This window comes from Chiloscyllium plagiosum, chromosome 6, assembly GCF_004010195.1.
Source record: "Chiloscyllium plagiosum isolate BGI_BamShark_2017 chromosome 6, ASM401019v2, whole genome shotgun sequence".
Classification (NCBI taxonomy): Eukaryota; Metazoa; Chordata; class Chondrichthyes; order Orectolobiformes; family Hemiscylliidae; genus Chiloscyllium; species Chiloscyllium plagiosum.
In genome coordinates this window covers 77,002,477-77,021,912 of record NC_057715.1, presented here as the reverse complement: position 1 = coordinate 77,021,912, position 19,436 = coordinate 77,002,477, and the positions used below count along the sequence as shown (strand labels likewise).

The window sequence follows — 19,436 nt, the reverse complement described above, 5'->3', positions numbered from 1 at the left end:
TCTATAATGCAGCATTACATTTTAGTCTAAATGTTTAAAGACAAGTTTTAAGGCTATAGACTTTCTCATTACCTCACACCTCTCTGCATTGAACCTTATCTAACACCTATCCACCGTTTTGTCAATCTCCTAATACACACTGCCCTCCTCACAGTTCTTCCAAGTCAGGTATGATATGCAAACTTTGAAATTGTTCATTGCACTGTAAGATCCAGATCTTATATGTATATATGTGTGTGTGTGTAATAGATATATCAGGAAAAGCAAAAGTAAATACACCGACCTCCGAGGAGCTCCACTACAAACCTTCTTCCAGCCCAAAACACTTTCATTGACCATTATTGTTTCTTCCTATCACTCAATCAATATTGTATCCATGTTGTCGCTGTTCTTTTATCCCATGACCTACACCTTTCCTCAACTCTGTAAGCTGCTGTATCAAATGTATTCTGGAAATCTATGTATACCACATCAAAAGTATTATCCTCCTCAACCCCTCCTGTTCCTCTTAAAAATAAAATAACTCCAAGGTAGTTAAGCACTACTTTTCCCTTTAGAAATACATGCTGATTCCTCCTAATCAACTCTCACCTTTTTCCACTGATTCAATTCAAATAATTGTTTCCAAATATTTTCCTGTTACTGAAATTAAACTAATTAGTTTGTAATTGTGCTAGTTTGTACTTGCAACTTTTCTTTTGAACAAAGATGTAACACTGGCAGTTCTCTAGTTCTTTGGCATTTCCCCTGAGTCCAGAGAATACTGAAATATTATGGCTAATGCCACTGCAATTTCTATCCTCTCATCCAAGGATTTTGAACAAAGTATCTCATTCAGTGCATTGTTAACTTTAAGTGCCGGCAGTGTCTCAAAGACTAATTTCTTTTTAATTTTCAACCCTTTTAGGGACAGAGTTCATTCTTCTGTCCTCTGTCACCGTGGGCTAGGCAGTATCCTCCTTCTTTGTAAAACCCAATGCAAAGTATTCATTTAATACCTTATCCATACCCCCTACCTCCATTAGTAAATTAGGGGAGAGATTGAGCCTGCAGCAGGGAAGGTTGAGCCCTGTGAGGAGTATGAACCCAGCATGACTAGGCACTTTTGGACTGTGGTACTGAATTGTTAACTGTTTCTTTGTTTTTCTACTTTTTAATAAGAAGGACTGCAATTTTTAACTTTCTGTTTTCCTTATTTTTCTACTTTGTATCTAAGATTCTGTATCTAGGTACCTTTTGTACCTAAGATGGCACTGTAAGTGGCAACTTTTAAACATTTCAGTGTAGTCCTGTGAATACATGTGACAATAAACCTAATTCACTTTAAATCCCCTTTTTGGTCTTTAATCAAACCTACTCCTCATTTTAACCAGTCTCTTGCTGTTTATATGCTTACAGAAGACTTTGGGATTTCCATTCATTAGCTGCTAGTCTCTTCTCATACAACTTGGTTTTTAATATTTGCTTTTCCACTTCCCCATTAAACCTTTGGTATTCTTGTTGATTCTTGATCATATTTTCAGCTATGCATGTAATGGAATGTAATTTTCTATTACTGTATAGCTCTATGATTCCCAACGTTTTCAATACCAAGGCACGCTTCAATGAGACAAACAATTCCATGGAACACCTGCTTTTATTCTCCTTTCAGAAATACAGTATGTGATAATTGCATAATGCTCAAACTGAATGTTATTGCAAGAAAGATCCATAAGCTGGCAGCATAACTGACAATAGTAGACACTGAGAAGATCAGAAGCTCGGGTAAAACGGTGCTACTGCTTCCTCAAAATCTTTTAGCACAACTTTCTCAGCTTGGGCTGTAGCACACTGGTCAAAAAATACTTGTTTAGCTAACTCTAGCCTACCGGGAAAATGTTAATCTACATATTCATGTTTGGCCACTTCATTGGCCAATGTGCTACTGTGCTTTCCTGCAATAACACCTACAAACTATGTAGAAGATGTTTTTTTTTAAACATACTCTCTCAAATTGTCATGATTTGACAACTCAGGACAATATAATTTGTTGCAATATTCCACTGTGGCTTTAGCATTAACCCCATTTCACTTTTTCCGCACTTTGGCATAACTTGTTGATATTTGGAAGACAAATTAATAAAGAAAATGTTTGATTACATTCTACTACAGTACATGAATGAAATATGCCAAGGTCAAAGATCTTATTTTGTGATATGTGAGAGAGTGTACAAAACACCATCTTGTAATACTTACTATTATTTTAAAAATTAACTTTAAAAAATTATTCACATTTGAACAGTAATTTTCTGTGATGGTAACATTATCAAGTTGAACATCAGAGAACAGCTAGTGTTATGCAAGTTCCTTGGAATCTATGCTTTCAGTTAAACCTCTTTCAAGAAGTCAATTTTTTTTGTATAATCTAGGGGACATTTTACACATTGGAAATCCGAGACTTTGCTGTGTCATTTACCTGCTGGGACAGGTAGCTTGAGTTTGTTTGGCACCATTCTTTGTCAGTTGTTTCATTTATCTCTGCATGTAATCCATTTTGGCATTTGAAATTGTCCTGCTGAAAGGATTGCTTTCCGAGCTTAAATTCTTTAATTTAAAAGTTATAATTATGCAGCCAACTATACGTGTCAGCTATTCTCAGGGTTGCCTTTAACCCTTTATCTCCCGCTTTTTGGGTTGTTTCTAAAGAAACATTTAGCACAGTTTCCATCTCTGTGCTGCATTAATTTTCTTTTGAGTCCTGAATACAATGAGAATCTCAACAAAATTTCTGTTTAAATGTATTCACATTTTTAAAGTCAATTTTTTTAATAATAGAAACTATTGCAAGTTTTGATAAAATCCCACATAGGAGGTTAGTGAGCAAAATTAGGGCACATGGTATTGGGGGCAAAGTACTAACTTGGATTGAAAGTTGGTTGGCTGATAGGAAACAAAGGGTAGTGATAAACGCCTCCATTTCGGAATGGCAGGCAGTGACCAGTGGGGTACCGCAGGGATCAGTACTGGGACCGCAGCTTTTTACAATATATGTTAATGATATAGAAGATGGTATTAGTAATAACAATAGCAAATTTGCTGATGATACTAAGCTGGGTGGCAGGGTGAAATGTGATGAGGATGTTAGGAGATTACAGGGTGACCTGGACAAGTTAGGTGAGTGGTTAGATGCATGGCAGATGCAGTTTAATGTGGATAAAATGTATGGTTATCCACTTTGGTGGCAAGAACAGGAAGGCAGATTACTACCTAAATGGAATCAATTTAGGTAAAGGGGCAGTACAGAGAGATCTGGGTATTCTTGTACACCAGTCAATGAATGTAAGCATGCAGGTACAGCAGGTAGTGAAGAAGGCTAATAGCATGCTGGCCTTCATAACAAGAAGGATTGAGTATAGAAGCAAAGAGGTTCTTCTGCAGCTGTACAGGGCCCTGGTGAGACCACTCCTGGAGTACAGTGTGCAGTTCTGGTCTCCGAATTTGAGGAAAGACATTCTGGCTATTGAGGGAGTGCAGCGTAGGTTCATGAGGTAACTTCCTGGAATGATGGGACTACCTTATGCTGAAAGACTGGAGCGACTGGGCTTGTATACCCTTGAGTTTAGAAGACTGAGAGGGGATCTGATTGAGACATATAAGATTATTAAAGGATTGGACACTCTGGAGGCAGGAAACATGTTTCCGCTGATGGGTGAGTGCCGAACCAGAGGACACAGCTTAAAAATACAGGGTGGACCATTTAGGACAGAGATGAGGAAAAACTTCTTCACCCAGAGAGTGGTGGCTGTGTGGAATGCTCTGCCCCAGAGGGCAGTGGAGGCCCAGTCTCTGGATTCATTTAAGAAAGAGTTGGATAGAGCTCTCAAGGATAGTGGAATCAAGGGTTATGGAGATAAGGCAGGAACAGGATACTGATTAAGGATGATCCGCCATGATCATATTGAATGTTGGTGCAGGCCCGAAGGGCAGAATGGCCTACTCCTGCATCTATTCTCTATTGTGATGTTTTGTACACAAATGTATTAATTCAATTACTTCACTAAGACCAGCAATATCAACTGTCAGTACCATGGGTAGTGTCCTCTATGTTGACTATTCCATATTTCCCCACTCACACTCTACTGCAGTCCCTGAGCTCCTCCATGTTCTGTCGTGACTATTTCAGCTTATGCCTTTTGAAAAATATTGCTTCTCCCTGACTCTTTACTCACTAAACAATTATTTCCCTACTCCAGTGTTCACCAGGGCCATCAATGGCATCCTTTGCCCTGTTACAACACCTCTCCCTTTAATACTATTATTTGCATCCATCTTCATAACATCTACCATCATCCCTTCTGTCCAGTTCATCTTCATTTTTACTAAGGTGCCCAGTTAGATGCCCTAATGACTTTCTCCATGAACAGGATTCAGCTGTTAAGCCAAGAAGATGTTCGATCTACCATGCAGTTCAGTGATGTGATATAAGTTCCAAAGCCAGGTAGGTAGGTCCTATGCTCAAACAACTATCAGGATGTATCAAAAAAATCTGTCCAATTCGCCATCAGTGGGTAATATGCCATTCATGCTCTTGCTTATTATACCTTTCATTGCAAGCTTGTGCTTGCAAGACTCAGAAGTATGTCCTCATTAGATGTGATTCTACTATTAGAAATCAGATACTAAATAACCTGGACAGTGCAAAACCAATGTAAGATTATCAGCTGGGCCTGTAATGTGCTACATTCGTGTAATAGAAGCGATACACTTAAATACTCAGGGCCCTATTTATGGAGGCAAAAGGAATTTCTACATACTTTACACCCTCTTTTAATGAAAAAGATGTGTCATGGAGATAGCCAAACTGATTTCTCAGACTAAATACTGGTCTGAGAATTAAAATTCACAGTTAACTATTCTTGCTGCATTTCCATCGTGTTTCTGGTTCAACCAATCAATACCCTCTTCTCATTCTGCATAAAATGGTATTTATTTTCCCCCAGGTGTGTTTCTTGCATCTTCATTCTACTGAGTACTCAACTTCTGAATATTTAAGTTCTGTACAAGTCAGGAATATTTAAGTTCTGTACAAGTTTCTGACCTAATTGTTTCCTTTCAAACTAAATGTAAAATGCAATCATATTGTGGTTGGTGATATCTTGGGGTGTCTTAGCTCCGGGATCATTCACTAATCTTGAGATACTACACAATACTGCTACTATTACTGCTTTCTTGTTGGTCCAAGATGTGCTGCTATAAGAACTTACTTCAAAAGCATTCTGTGAATCTCTGAAGCAGGCTATTGCTGCTAATTTGATTTATTAAGTTTGCATGTGGATTAAAGTCACACCTCATTATTGTGGGCATTTATTATACCTTTCTGTATATTGTATTGCTAGAGGACCTGTAGACCACTCCCACTGGTGACTTCTTTCCTCTACTATTCCTCATCGCCACTCAAACTGATTCTCCTCCTGAACCAAGGTCATCTCTAACTATTGCACCAAAGTTATTCTTGCTTAACAGTGTTACCCCTCCACCTTTAAATAGTGCCTTTCTTGTCCTGAATGTCATTTCTTGCTTAATGATCAGTTTGCACTTACAACCCTGTAACCCCTTTCTCGTGTAAATAGGCTAAATAAACCTAAAACCTATTGGACTGTTGCAGAGACTGACACTGAGACCCTTAACTGCCCCCCTCAAAGTCGTACTATCCTGTCCTTGACCACTAACCAAATCAGAAGACTCTATCCTATGTGAGTGCCTGCCACCTGGTGCAAAGAATCCAAGTAACTTACTCCCTCCCTGATGCACCAATGTCTGTATTTTGGCCTCTCACTCCTAAACTTTGATTCAAAGCTGCTAGAACCTCAAACACTCACCACAAATTTAATTGCCCTGGATTACCATGGTATCCAGATGCTTCCATTTGCTGCAGCTTTGACACATCTGAACTGCCAGTCTTAACGCATTTAAATTATATAGTTTACTTATTTACAAACTTTGCCACCAATTTATGTAGTGTATTAAAAATTAAGAATAGAAAAGACTTCAACCACTTCACAGAAACTCACCAAACAGCTCTTTGTTCTGTAGAGCCAATTTCAATGCAGTCAACTGAATCAAGTTCTACCCCTAATCACCTGCCATTTGATCCTCTTCTCACTTTTTGTGTCAAAAATATACTTTATTCATTACCTATAAGGAAGTACAACAAGTGTCACTACATATTGAGGTTCTACCTGTCCCTGATGGTGTGAGGGATGGAATTGGCCTCGTTGTTGCAGAACACTTCCAAGTAGTTGGTCCGTTCCATATCACCTGTCCTTCGCGGAGAAATTTGCAAAGGAAAACACTTTTTTGACCACAAGTCCATCAGGAAGTGGTTAATACGTGGCATCCTGGAGACCCTGCAGGAAAAGGAGATGGTGGATCCTGTTGTGTGGTTCCCTGAGCAGATTGTCAAAGTCATTTGGCAGAATGCCTCTTCACAAAGCTTTCCAACAAGCCTGAGGACATCGCTTGGCTGGTGAGATCCTCCTCGTCTGCACCAGTGCACACTGCCCCCCCAAAGCACTTGGGAAGTGTTGAGATTGCCACACATCTCCTTCTGGAATGAGATGCAGTGATTTTCGTCAAGGTTCAATCTGAGCACCTCTGTGGCACAGGACTCTGAACTCTAGGGTTTGTTTCCTGGGACACACCAAGGCAAACATCAACTCTGCCTGGAGGACCATCGTCTGGGTGAAAGACGCTCTTTGGTCTGCCCAAAACCTGTTGGCTTTTCAGATCGAGGAGTTGGCCTTGACCAAGTGTTGGGAACTGGCACATTCCAAGGGCTCTGTGCTGAGGGATGCACTAAAGTTTGGGAGAGCTGCCACGAGGTGCAGTGGGGAAAGACCACTGTTTGAAGTCTTTCTGTTGAAGTTAAATGGGGGTTCATTCAATTATCTGAGCCCCCCGCCTCAAATGCATGTGCATGACTACATTCACAAGAGATGCCTTTTGATTTGTTTGAATAGAGTCAAACTCCACTGTTTGTTTCCTTGATATGCTATTGTACAGAACTAAACTGCATTTGTGACTATGTATACATAAAGATATTTTTTATGAATAAAGTGTAGTTTTGAAATATAAAGAAAAGTACAAAACAGTGCTGAATAGACTTTGGAGAAACTTTGCAGCAATTTTGACATTACTCCTTACAGGTTCAATCCAACAAGAAAGCATTTTCTAGTAATGAAAGGAAACTGCTTACGTAGCCATTAAGGCTACAAAGGTATCTTGAAAGTTAACAGACCCTTGTGTCCTTTTCTCACCTCTTTTAATTTCAAAAATTTGCCTTATTTCTGGAAATTATCTATAAGTACCTATAAATGGTCCTAAAACTGTTGTTTGTAGAGAAAAAGCAAACAACACATTGGAATTTGACATTCCTCCAAGCGTTTCTGCGGTTGCATCACAAGGTATTTTCTACTAGTGAGGGAAACTATTTGCATATATTTTGAGTCAACGAGAGTGTTACACTTTGGCAGAAAGGCCTCTGACATTGGTCTTTCTCCTCTCCGCCTTGGTAGCTTTCTCAAGCTTTAGTGTGCCTCCCTACATTTTTTTTTCCAAAATATACTTTATTCATAAAAACACTCATCTATAAGTACAAAGATTCTAAATCCGTTTTTGCAGAGAAGCTACAGGGGATGTGCCAGAAGACTGGTTTGGCAAATTACCACTTTTTAAGAAAGGTGATGAGGACAAGCCAGGGAATTATAGGCTGGTGAGCCTGACAGTGTTGGCAAGTTGTTGGAAGGGATCCTGAGGGACAGGATTTACATGCATTTGGAAAGGCAAGGACCGATTACGGTTGGTCAACATGGCTTTGTGCATGAGAAATCATATCTCACTAACTTGATTTAGTTTTTTGAAGAAGTAACGAAGAGGATTGATGAGGACAGAGTGGTGGACATGATCTATACGGACTTCAGAGGCGCTCGGCAAGGTTCCTCATGGTAGACCGGTTAGCAAGGTTAGACCTCATGGAATACGGAGAGAACTAGTCATTTGGGAACAGAACTGATTCAAAGGTAGAAGACAGAGGTAGATGGTGGAGGGTTGCTTTTCAGACTGGAGGCATATGACCAGTGGTGTGCCACAAAGGTCGGTGCTGGATCCACTGCTTTTCATCATTTATATAAATGATTTGGATGTGAACCTAGGAGGTATAGTCAGTAAGTTTTGGTGTCATCTGCAAATTGGAGGTGTAGTGGATAGCAAAGAAGGTTACCTGATCTTGATCAGATGGGCCAATGGGCTGAGGAGTGACAGATGGAATTTAAATTAGATAAATGTGAGATGCTACATTTTGGAAAGGCAAATCAGGGCAGGACTTATACACTTGATGGTAAGATCCTACGGAGTGCTCCTGAATAGAGACTTTGGAGTGCAAGTTCATAGTTCCTTGAAAGTGGGTTCACAGGTAGACAGGATAGTGAAGAAGGTGTTTGGTGCACTTGCCTTTATTGTTCAGTGCATTGTGAGGTCATGTTGCGGCTGTACAGGACGTTGGTTAGTCCACTTTTGAAATATTGTGTTTAGTTCTGGTCACCCTGCTATATGAAGGATGTTGTGAAACTTTAAAGAGTACAGAAAAGGTTTACAAGTATTTTGCGAGGGTTGGAGGGTTTGAGCTTCAGGGAGAGGTTGAGTAGGCTGGGGCTATTTTCCATGGAGCTTTGGAGGCTGAAGATGACCTTATAGAGATTTATAAAATCATGAGGGGCATGGATAGGGTGAACAGCCAAGGTCTTTTCCCTGGGTTGGGAGAAGTCCAGAACTAGAAGGCAAAGGTTTAAGTTGAGAGGGGAAAAATTTAAAAGGGACCCAAGGGGCAATTTTTTTTTTTACAAAGAAGATGGTGCGCATATCGAATGAGCAGTCAGAGCAAGTGGTGGAGGCTGGTACAATTCCAATATTTAAAAGACGCCTGGATGAGGATATGAATTGGAAGGGTTTAGAGGGATCTGGGCTAAATGCTGGTCAGCATGCATGAATTGGACCGAGGGATCTGTTTCCATGCTGTACAACTCTATGACTGTAAAAGAAATAAACAAAACATTGGAATTTTGACATATCTTGGAACTTATGCTCATTTTCAAAAACAAAGGCAGTGTCTGCTTTTGCAGGAAACTATTAATGTTCATTTTTGAGGCACCTAGAGTGTCTGATAACTGAATGGACCCATGTTATACTTTGGTAGACAGACCCTAGATTGCAGTGTTCCCCCACTGTGGCTTGATAACAGCTGCCCCCAAGCTTTAATGTGACCCTCAGCATGTACTTCTTGGCACATTCCAAGGTCAATCTGTAACACTTGATTGAGGTCAACTCTTTGCACTGGAAGACCAATAAATTTTGGCCAAAGGGAGTCTTTGACCTCCAAATGCAGTTGATATTTGTATTGGTGTGCATCCGGGGAATGACCCATACAGAACAGCGTCATGGAGCTGCTCGGGACAAACCTTGGCAAAGCTACTGCATCTCTCTCTGGACCTTCTTTGCAAAGGCACATTCCAGATGGAGACTGACCATCTCTTCACCCTTGAAGCAGCTGCATTGGTGATGTGTGGTGATGCACAGAAGACCGGGCATGTGTGAATTTCTGATGGGCAGTGCCCTTCTCAGCACCAGCCAAGCTATGCCTTGGTGCTTGTTCGAAAGATTGGATGATGAGGCATTCTCCGAAATGACAGGCAGTCTGCTCACAGAACCACATGACACCCTCTCCTTTTCTTGCTGGGCTTGAGGATGCTACATGCTGAATACCTTTTCATGCACTTGTAGTCAAAGGTGCTTTTCTTTGCAAATTTTTCCATGAGAAACAGATAAGGAGCAGTCTTGCAGTGTTCCGCAGCACCGAGGCCAGACCTATCCTTCTCAGGATAGATAGAATTTTCTCATATGTAGTGACATTTGGTGTTTGTATATTCTTCTTTAAGTGAAGCTGACTCTTACCCATTCCGTTTAATAATGCTGACTGCCTGTCTTGGGGTCCTCACCATGTCCAGAATGTGATTGGCAAGTATTTCTGCAAATGGAAAACATGGTCTGCACATGTAATAGGCTTTGAGGCAACTTTTTAACAATGGCGTTGCATTCCTAATACTGGCTTAGAGTATTGTGGTTCTTCATGTCTATCGATCCATACAAAGCTGCATTTCTTACGGTTTAATTTCTTGCCAACAATGTCATTGATCATATTCTAGTTCCAATCAAGTATACATCCAGGAGTACTGTACTTGGCAGAAAACTATGATGAAAGTGGTCTGCTCATACTTGTAGTTTAGTTGGAAAAAAGCAACTAAAACAATTGGCTTTCCTAACAGTACTGATTAAAATGGAACGAAAATTGGACAACTTTTGATTTGGGCCATGTTTTGCTTTTGCAAAAGCTTTTGTTTCACTTGGTACCAAAGACAGCATTTCCTTATTTATTGTGTCTATTTGTACGCTTGTTTACAGTCTCAACTATTAGATACCATTCAGTTTCAATGAGCAAAATATTTTGGGAAACTTAAAATCTGGCCACTATTTTTTATGCAGCCATGCAGCACTATCCTGCAAGAAGTGAGAAAGAAAAACAACAAAATTAATGAGTATGTGACCTTGTTTGATTTACAGACAATTGTTAATGGAGTGCAAACCACGTGGTTGGAATGTGATTTATAGAGAGCTCATTTCGTGGTTAACAATGGTGTAATATAAATGTTTTGCCTTGTTACATCGTTGTCTCATTTCTCAAACTACACTTTTGGTACCAGGTGAACCACAACTTCTACTTGCTTTGAAGCACAACATTTTACCAGGTGAACCTTAGTTCACCCCTGTCGGACTGCCAGTACTCAATTATGCTTTCGGTGTATTTATAACACTGGTTTTCATTAACTTCTGAATCACAAGGCTGCTTGGGAAAGTTTCTTAGCTCTTCGCTATAGTTTCAGATTTTCTCAGCAAAAATAATATACTAAGGCTTTACGGCTGGTAACCAAGCAGTTAACTTCAAAATAAAATCTGACATGTTTAATGCAGCAGAAAATGACATAACTGATCTGCACCTAATTATATTTCTTAATTTCTCTGCCTTTCAGTGTGATCACATTTATCAATAATCTTCTGTCTGAAGTCCATTTTCTTGCCACTCCTCATATCCATTAAATTGCTGATCTCCGTCTTGATTATACTCAGTGGTGAGACATTCACAATCCCCTGGAGGAAAGAATTTCAAAGGTTCACAGCCACATGAAAAATTAATTTCTTTCCATCTCAATCCTAAATGATCGACTTAATAATTTGCCTCCAAATTCATAGAGATGGAAGAGACACTTCAGCCCATCGTGCCTGCACGAGTCATCAAGCACCAATCTACTTTAGTTGTATTTCACAGTACTAAACCTGTTGTCTTGTGTACTATGGCATTTCAAGTATTCAAATAAATATTACTGAAATGCTGTGATCTTTCTCACTTCTATCACCTTTTTCAGGCAGAATTCCAGACTGGCCCAAAAAATCTTTTCCTCAAATTCCATCAAAGCCTCTTGCCCTTATTTTAATTTATGCCCTCTAGTTATTGAACCTTCTACAATGGGAAAAAAAAACTTCCTATCTATGGCCCTCATAATTTTGGACAGCTCATTCAGGTCCCCCACTAAGCCTTCCCTGCTCCAAGAAAAACCCAGCCTGTCTTTTAAGACACCCCAAACAGGAGAAATAACTCTTTTATTATGAATAGGCAACAGCCTAGTTCTACAATCAGTGGTCTTTTAATCTGGAGACCCAGGTAGTATTGTGGGGACCTGGGTTCAAATCCTGCAATGGTAGGTGGTGGAATTTGAATTCAATAAAAATCTCGAATTAAGAACCTAATGATGATCATGAATCTCTTGTCGATTGTCAGAAAAACTCATCTGGTTCCCGAGGGAAGGAAGCTGCTATCCTTGCTTGATCTGGCCTACATGTGATTCCAGATCCACAGCAATGTGGTTACTCTCTGGGCAATTACGGTTAGACAGTAAATGCTCGCCTAGCCAGCAACATTCTAATCCCGTTAAAGAATAAAAAAAACTACCCTTCTTCACAATCTTGTATATTTCGGTGAATTCCAGATCTACTGATTCAGTCTCTTATCATAGGACAGTCCTTTCATCCCAGGAACTAATCGAGTGAACCTTTGGTAAATCTCATCCAATGTATGTATATCCTTCAGTACACAGATCTGCAAGTGTGCTTTTCCCAAAGTCCTGTACAATTGGAGCAACACTTCCTTATTCTTGTTCTCCAATCCCCTTGCAAGAAAGGCCAAAATGACATTTACCTTCCCAGTTGTGTGCCGCACCTGCATGCTAAGTTTGTGTTCCTTGTGTGACTACACTTGATTCTTCTTTGTCATTAACACTTGCAAGTTTCATATCATTTGAAAAAAAAATCTGCTTCTCATCTTACAAACAAAGTGAGTAAGTCTCACTTGCCCCCCTTATGCTTTATCTGCCACCTTGTTGCCCACTCGATCAACATGACTTATCATTTTGTCGTTGCTTTATCTCCTCATCACAATTTGTATTCAGAGCTATTTTAATACTGTTACACTCCTGCTGTAAATATTGTGCTAGCAGCTCCTCTATGCATTCAACACCTCACCAGAACCCCAAACCCCCTGGCTATTGACATATTCTTAGTCTGGAATGTGTCCTTTTGTCCTATTGAGACAATGTAACAGTACTTGAATTCACATAATCAAGTAATACAACTGCTATGGCTTGCCTTTGCAGCATCTTATTTTAAAATAGACAGGTCCAGAAGATTTCACACTGGGTCAGTTTAAGTTTTACAACTTATGAATATGGCATGCTGCTACTGATTGTGACAGTACAAGAAGCGCAATACATATTTACTGGCATTTTATCAGGCATAAGGAATTATAGTCAGAAAGAGAGGTTTGAGAAGTTCAGGCTTTGATGCAGTTAATATTTGACTCTGCATCAGTTAATATAAATGGAAAAGTAGCGTTTGCCTCAGTATTGAACTTAAAATGATACCTGAATAATTATTTTTCACTTGTCATGAAGCTGCAATTACAAATTGACCAATCGCTCTTATGGACTTCAACAATAGTTACGCGGTACTTTCACTTCATTCTGAAGTTTGATCACCAAATTGTCTCCCAGTTAAACCACTGTTCCCTTATTACTGTGTATCCTTCAGTAAGTTAATGAATAACTCTCATTTAATATTTGTAGGTTCTCTTCAATAAACAAAGAAATAAATTCCCTAAGTTGTCCAGTCTTTCTTGCTACTTCCAACTCTAAAGCTTCTATATGAGTTAATTCCTACCTTTTTTTTCCATCAGCAGTTACCCTGCAGCACTTTGCTACCTATTTAGTAGGGAGTACTAAACTTATCTGAACTGGTCACAGATCACAGTTTGGAGCAGGCACCCCAGAGTGTTTCATAACCTCCAACTCACCATAATGCAGAGTCTTTAAATGAAATGTAGAATTTCATCTTTCCTGGCTGAAATGATCTGATCCAGAGCTAAACCTAGAATTATGTTGGTCCATGTAACTCTATTCCAATAAATGGGCCACCAATTGAGATATCGGAGATGCTGCTTTGGATATAACAATTTGAGTGCACCATCTTACTAAAGCAATTAAAAATTCACCTGTTCACTTAACTATATTCTCTTTTACTATATTCTACTCATCGCAGCTTCCAAATTCAGATTTCATGAACTAATCTGAAATTTGGTGCTTTGAAGCAGCACTTGCTTAGCAATGACCTGCTCACTGATACTGTGTTTGCATTAAGCCAGGACCACTCAGCTTCTGACCTAATACAGCCTTGGTTCAAATATGAACAAAGGAACTGAATTTCAGATGTGAACTGAGTGCGATTGCCCTTCACATCAAGGCCACATTTAACTGAGTGTGGCGTCAAGGAGTCACTGGGAATTGGGGGTAGGGGGGGGGGGGGGAATTTCCACTTGTTGGAATCATACATAGCAGAAAGGAAGATGATTATGGTTGTTGGAGGTCAGTCATCTCAACTCCCGGACATCTCTGTAGGAGTTCCTCGGGTTAATGTCGTAGGACCAACCATCTTCAGCTATTATGTTAATGACTTTCCTTCCATCATAAAGTCAGAAGTGGGGGTGTTCACTAATGATTGCATAATGTTTAACACCATTCATGACTCCTAAGGTACTGAAGCAGTTTCTGACCAAATGCAGCATGACTTGGACATTATCCTGGTTTGGCCTGACATTTTGCAAATAACATTTGCACCACGTAAGTGCCAGACTATGACCATCTCCAACAAATCAAGAATTTAACTATTGTTCCTTGATATTCAATGGTATTAAATCTTCCATCTTCAACATCATGGGAATTACCATTGACCAGAACATGAATTGGACAAGCCATATAACTACTGTGGCTACAAAAGCAGGTCAGAGATGGGGTTTCCATGGTGAGGAACAAATTCCTCATGTCCTCAAGCATTCACGACACAAGTCAGGAATGTGCTAGAATAATTCCCACTTGCCTGGATGAGTACAACTCCAAAAACACCCAGTTATGTATCCTGAGGTGATGTCTGATGAATCGAGTGGTTGGATGCTCAGGTTTTCATCTGCTTCTTCCTTTTTTTTGTGTTGAGCCTCCCATGGGTGTGTTGAAGGTGCTTAAAATAGTTCACACCAGTTCAGGGGATGTTGGTCTGAAAAGAGTTAGGGATATTGGAGCACCAATTCTGCTCCTAGATTTTCAGATTTTGCAGAGGCAACTCTGGTAATACTTCTGTAGACATTAGGGATATCTGTATATTTTCATGTCTTCCACTCAAACATGAAGGATGCTGCACTGTAGAACATGAATTTGATTTCAGATTTGAGGTCCTAGTCATCAAACACACTGCTCCTCAGATGGCCAAAGGCTATAGTAGAACACAGGACATGATAATGAATTTCATTGATGTTTACTGTCATTGAGAGGAGGCTTCCAAGGTATTCAGCTTCAACACAGCAGCAAGAAAGGAGGCAGCAAATGGATATACCAAGGCCCAGGGCCAGGGGCCCAGCACTTTTAGCTTCAACACAACAGCGAGAGAGGAGACAGCAGGACTGTAGGACTGGGGCCCCATTACCGGGAAAGGAGGCATAGTTTAACAGCTACAACTTCAGGAAACTGCTGTTGGGGAAATGATTGGTTCATGATTTAGCAAATTTATTTTTGGAAGAGGGATTAACTGAGAAATAATAGGAAAGTGTAAAAGTTACACAGCCGACCTAATAAATTAATATAAGTAAGCAAAGAATGGTAAGGAAAGTAGAGTAAAGTTAGCATAAGGGAAATATGTTTAAGACCAAGTAAATAAGTTCAAATTTAAGACATAGCAGCACAGGTCAGTTGAGTGGACTGCATGGCCTATAATATGTAGGAAGTAAGGGAACCTACTATGCTTCTAGAGGACCATATGTGTTAGAAGTGCTTCCAGCAAAAACTTGAGCTTCAGGTTTCAGAGCTTGACAACGACTGAAGACGCTGTGACACATCTGCCAATTTGAGAACATATTATCCACATAACTGTCAGCTTGGTGGATGTGCCAGAGTGGTTACACCACAACTTAAGAGCCTGGACAAAGGAAAGAAGGGGGTGACTGCCAGACACTCCAAGAGAAACTTGCAGGTGGTACAGAAGTTCCCTGGCAACCCACTCACAAATTAGTTTTCCATTTTAGAAACTGATGAGGGTACTGGTTACTCAATTAAAAGGGCACAGGAATCTGCGAGGGGCTAGAGATAGCTTGAGTAAGTGGAAAAAGTCTTAGCAGATGGAGTTTATGGGAGGAAAGTGTTAGGTCATGCACTGTGGCAGAAAAAATATCAAAAGGCTGGCTATTATTTAAATGAAGAGAGACTCCAAATAAGTGCAATGTAAAGAAATCTGGGTGTCTTGTGTATGCAACACAAAATGTTAGCATGCAGGTGCAGCACATAAATAAGGCAAATGGAAATGTGGCCAATAATGTGAGGGGGTTGGAATTTAAAAATAGGGACATGAGGCTACACCAAAATACTGTTTATAGGTTTTGGTCCCTATATTTAGAAAAGGATAGACTGACATTTGAGGCTGTTCAAAAGAGATTCACTGATTGCTGGGATTAAAAGTTGACCGAAGAGAACGGCTAAATAAGTACATCTTTCTTCATTAGAGTTTAGAAGAACGAGATGTGATTTTATTGAAACATGTAAGAATCTGAGGGAGCTTGGCAGGGTAGATTTGTTTTAATAGATATTTTTATTGAAAAAAGGAAATTGTTAAAGTTTACAGAAGTAATACAAACAAGTATAAACACCAATATAAAATTAAATAAATAAGAAAAAAATAAAAGAAATAAATAATAACCGAAACCAAAATAAAAACCCAACTATCTACTGATCTATCCTACAAACAACCAAAACATAAAATAGGATATCATACATTACTAGTGATAAACAACAGAATAATTAAATAACTAAGTAAATGCTCAAAATAGATTTACATCAAGTCATAATAAAACCCGTATTTATATGGGATTCCTCCTCCCGGGGGTCCCCAGACCAGCCAGTACCATTACCACAGTTAGACAAAAGTCCTTGACAATATGGCTGAAATATCTGTGTCGATATAGTTCAAAAAAGGCTGCCATATTTTATAGAATAATTCAGTTTTTTGGTGCACCATATTTGTGAGGAAGTCAGGGGGGATATATTCCATGATTAACCTGGAGGGCCTTCAGCTGCCTAATTCACTAAAATATTTTCCCTTGCACAAAAGGAGAGAATGGAAAATAGTTTATTCTCGTGCACGTCCAGGAAGGGAAAATCTGAAAACCCAAGAGTAGAGACCCTGGATCCAATCTAATCTCTGTACCCAAGATCTCTGAAAAGGCATTTGCCACTCTGTCTCAATACCTGCAGATTTTATGGCAAGTTCTATTTTGCATTTAGGACACATTGGGGATGCTCCTACCTTAAATTCTGCGAGTCGTTTAGGTGCTATATGAGCCCTGTGGAGTATCTTTAATTGAATAGCTTGAGTTCTATTACAAATAGAGATCTTTCTGGCATTTTCCCACGTGTCCTCCCACATTTCTAAAGAGATTTCTAACCCCAGTTCTTGGTTCCATGTTTTAAATAATAGTTCCATGTCTTTTGATACCTCATTATATAGGAAAGGTAGATGTTAAAAACTACTGAGGCGAGTCTTGAACTAGGGAGCATAGCTACAGAATGAGGGGGCACCCTCACGTAAAACAGATTTGAAGAAATTTCTTCACCCAGAGGGTAGTGAATGTCTAGAATTCTTTACACCAGGGTTGTGGAGGTTAGATCACTGAAAGCACTTATAGAGGTGGGAGGAAGAATTTTGAAATACCAGCAAGTTAATAACTAAGTTGAACTGGCCTGAAAAAGGAGTTGAGGGCCTGTAGCAGATCAGCATTGATCTTGTCATATGGCGGGGCTGACTTGAGTGGCTGACTAGCCCTGCTTCTGCTCCTATTTGTATTTTTATGTTCTAGAAAATAATGAGTAGGAATGAACAGTTTATTTTCTGTTTGGCAGGCTATGACTGGTGGTGGGCTGCAACGATCAGTACTTGAGCCCCAGCTGTTCACAATATGGGAGTTTGGGAACAAATGTATTACTTCTTAATTTGCAGATAACGCACAACTAAGTAGGAATGTGTGGTGTGATGAAAATGTAATTTAGAAGGATTCAGACTGATTTATTGCACGGGCATGAAACAACATGGAATGTAATATTGAAAAAACGGAAGATTATACATTTCATTTAAGAAATACATTGTTTCTTAATTGTAAAAGGTTGGAAAGTGAAGATGTACCTTTCTGGTAACTAAACCTTCTGGTTTGTCCACTAATGCCAGAATAAGTGCATGAGAGAAGAGGGTCACTACTGCTTCTTCCACTCATTGGTCCATTGTGAAGGCAATGTAATTATTTGTTTTGGCAATGGTAGCATTAAAGACCTTTTTAATGCAGCTATGAACTGCAACCTGAAACAATTTCGGAGAATGTTTTCTGTTGCTGCTGAAGGTAGTTTCATGGACAGTCACAGAACATGGTGTCCTCAATCAGTGACAGTCTGGTTGGTGAACCAGCCTGATTGCCGATCAGAAATATCCAGCTTTGTAATTCTTGGCCTATAAGACGTAATGAACCAGGTAAGTCTCCAAGGGCAAAGCCCCTGATTTGCTACCTTCTAACAAACATCTAAAGAATTCCCTGCTTTTCTTTTGAAAGTAGATTAGAAGATTAGAATTCTTACAGTGTGGAAACAGGCCCTTCGGCCCAACAAGTCCACGCCGCCCCGCCAAAGCGCAGCCCACCCATACCCCTACATGTACCCTTTACCTAACACTACGGACAATTTAGCATGGCCAACTCACCTGAGTGGAACATCTTTGGACTGTGGGAGGAAACCGGAGCACCCGGAGGAAATCCATGCAGACACGGGGAGAACGTGCAAACTCCACACAGTCAGTCGCCTGAGACGGGAATTGAACCCGGGTCTCCGGCGCTGTGAGGCAGCAGTGCTAACCACTGTGCCACCGTGCCACCCACTAGTACCTTCTGCTTCAAACGGTAAATTTGTTTTTTAAGGAGAACAAATCTGATTTTCTACTGATTCAGGATGGCTTCCAGAGTTTATTCTTCATATTGGTTGCACTAAGTGTTCATTAGATTATTGCACTGTACAACTTTCTAGTTCAAATAGCTGCCACATGCAGAATCAGGAATGATGTTGATTATGTTTCATATCTTTGTATGATGCAGGAATGTGTTCCTGAGAATTTGGAACTGAAGAGGAAGGTTTTTCAAGACCTAGATAAGCTTATGAATGACAGCGTGATTCTCAGCAGTTCTACCTCTTGTCTTTTACCTTCAAAGTTGTTCAGTGGTCTTAAGCATGTGAAGCAATGCATTGTGGCGCATCCTGTAAGTACTTATGCACTGCACAGCAGTGTACCTAGCTGTTCTAAGGTTTAAATTGGTTGCAAGTATACAATGAATAATTGCAAACTGAATGTTTGGATATGCTTATTAGGACTATGCATTTAGGAATATGTGGAAAAAAAGCGATGCAAAGCAAAATCAGTTTATTACTAAATTCTTTCAAATTTCCAATATGATAATTAAAGACCAGTTGAAGATCTTTAACTTGTGTATGTAAGCCATTAAATGAATAATAGCTCCAAAAATGATGAATATCAAGGTTTTGATCACAGAGTGCTGTGTTGAAACTCAATAAATCGCTTTGGTAAGAATTTGTGGAAGTGAAATCCTTGTTCCCATTGTAAATTTAAAACAAAGGTTTATTTTTCATTTTTAAAAAATGAATAGACTTTTA

At 39.7% G+C, this 19,436-nt stretch overlaps 2 protein-coding genes across 6 annotated transcripts in view; one reads left to right on the top strand and one right to left on the bottom strand.

Annotated features, from left to right (window-relative positions):
* Nucleotides 1-19,436, bottom strand: part of ift88 (intraflagellar transport 88 homolog) — a 302,741-nt gene that overhangs the window by 173,960 nt on the left and 109,345 nt on the right. The gene's annotated exons all lie outside the window — the stretch shown is intronic.
* cryl1 (crystallin, lambda 1) overlaps nt 1-19,436 on the top strand; it is a 106,218-nt gene that overhangs the window by 35,060 nt on the left and 51,722 nt on the right. For 4 of the 5 annotated variants that reach the window (XM_043691912.1, XM_043691911.1, XM_043691909.1 and 1 more), the window contains exon 5: nt 18,863-19,024. The exons of the other annotated variant lie outside the window; for it this stretch is intronic. In XM_043691912.1, the coding sequence (XP_043547847.1) occupies nt 18,863-19,024 (162 nt within the window). The remainder of the gene's footprint in view (nt 1-18,862; nt 19,025-19,436) is intronic. 5 annotated transcript variants of the gene reach the window in all.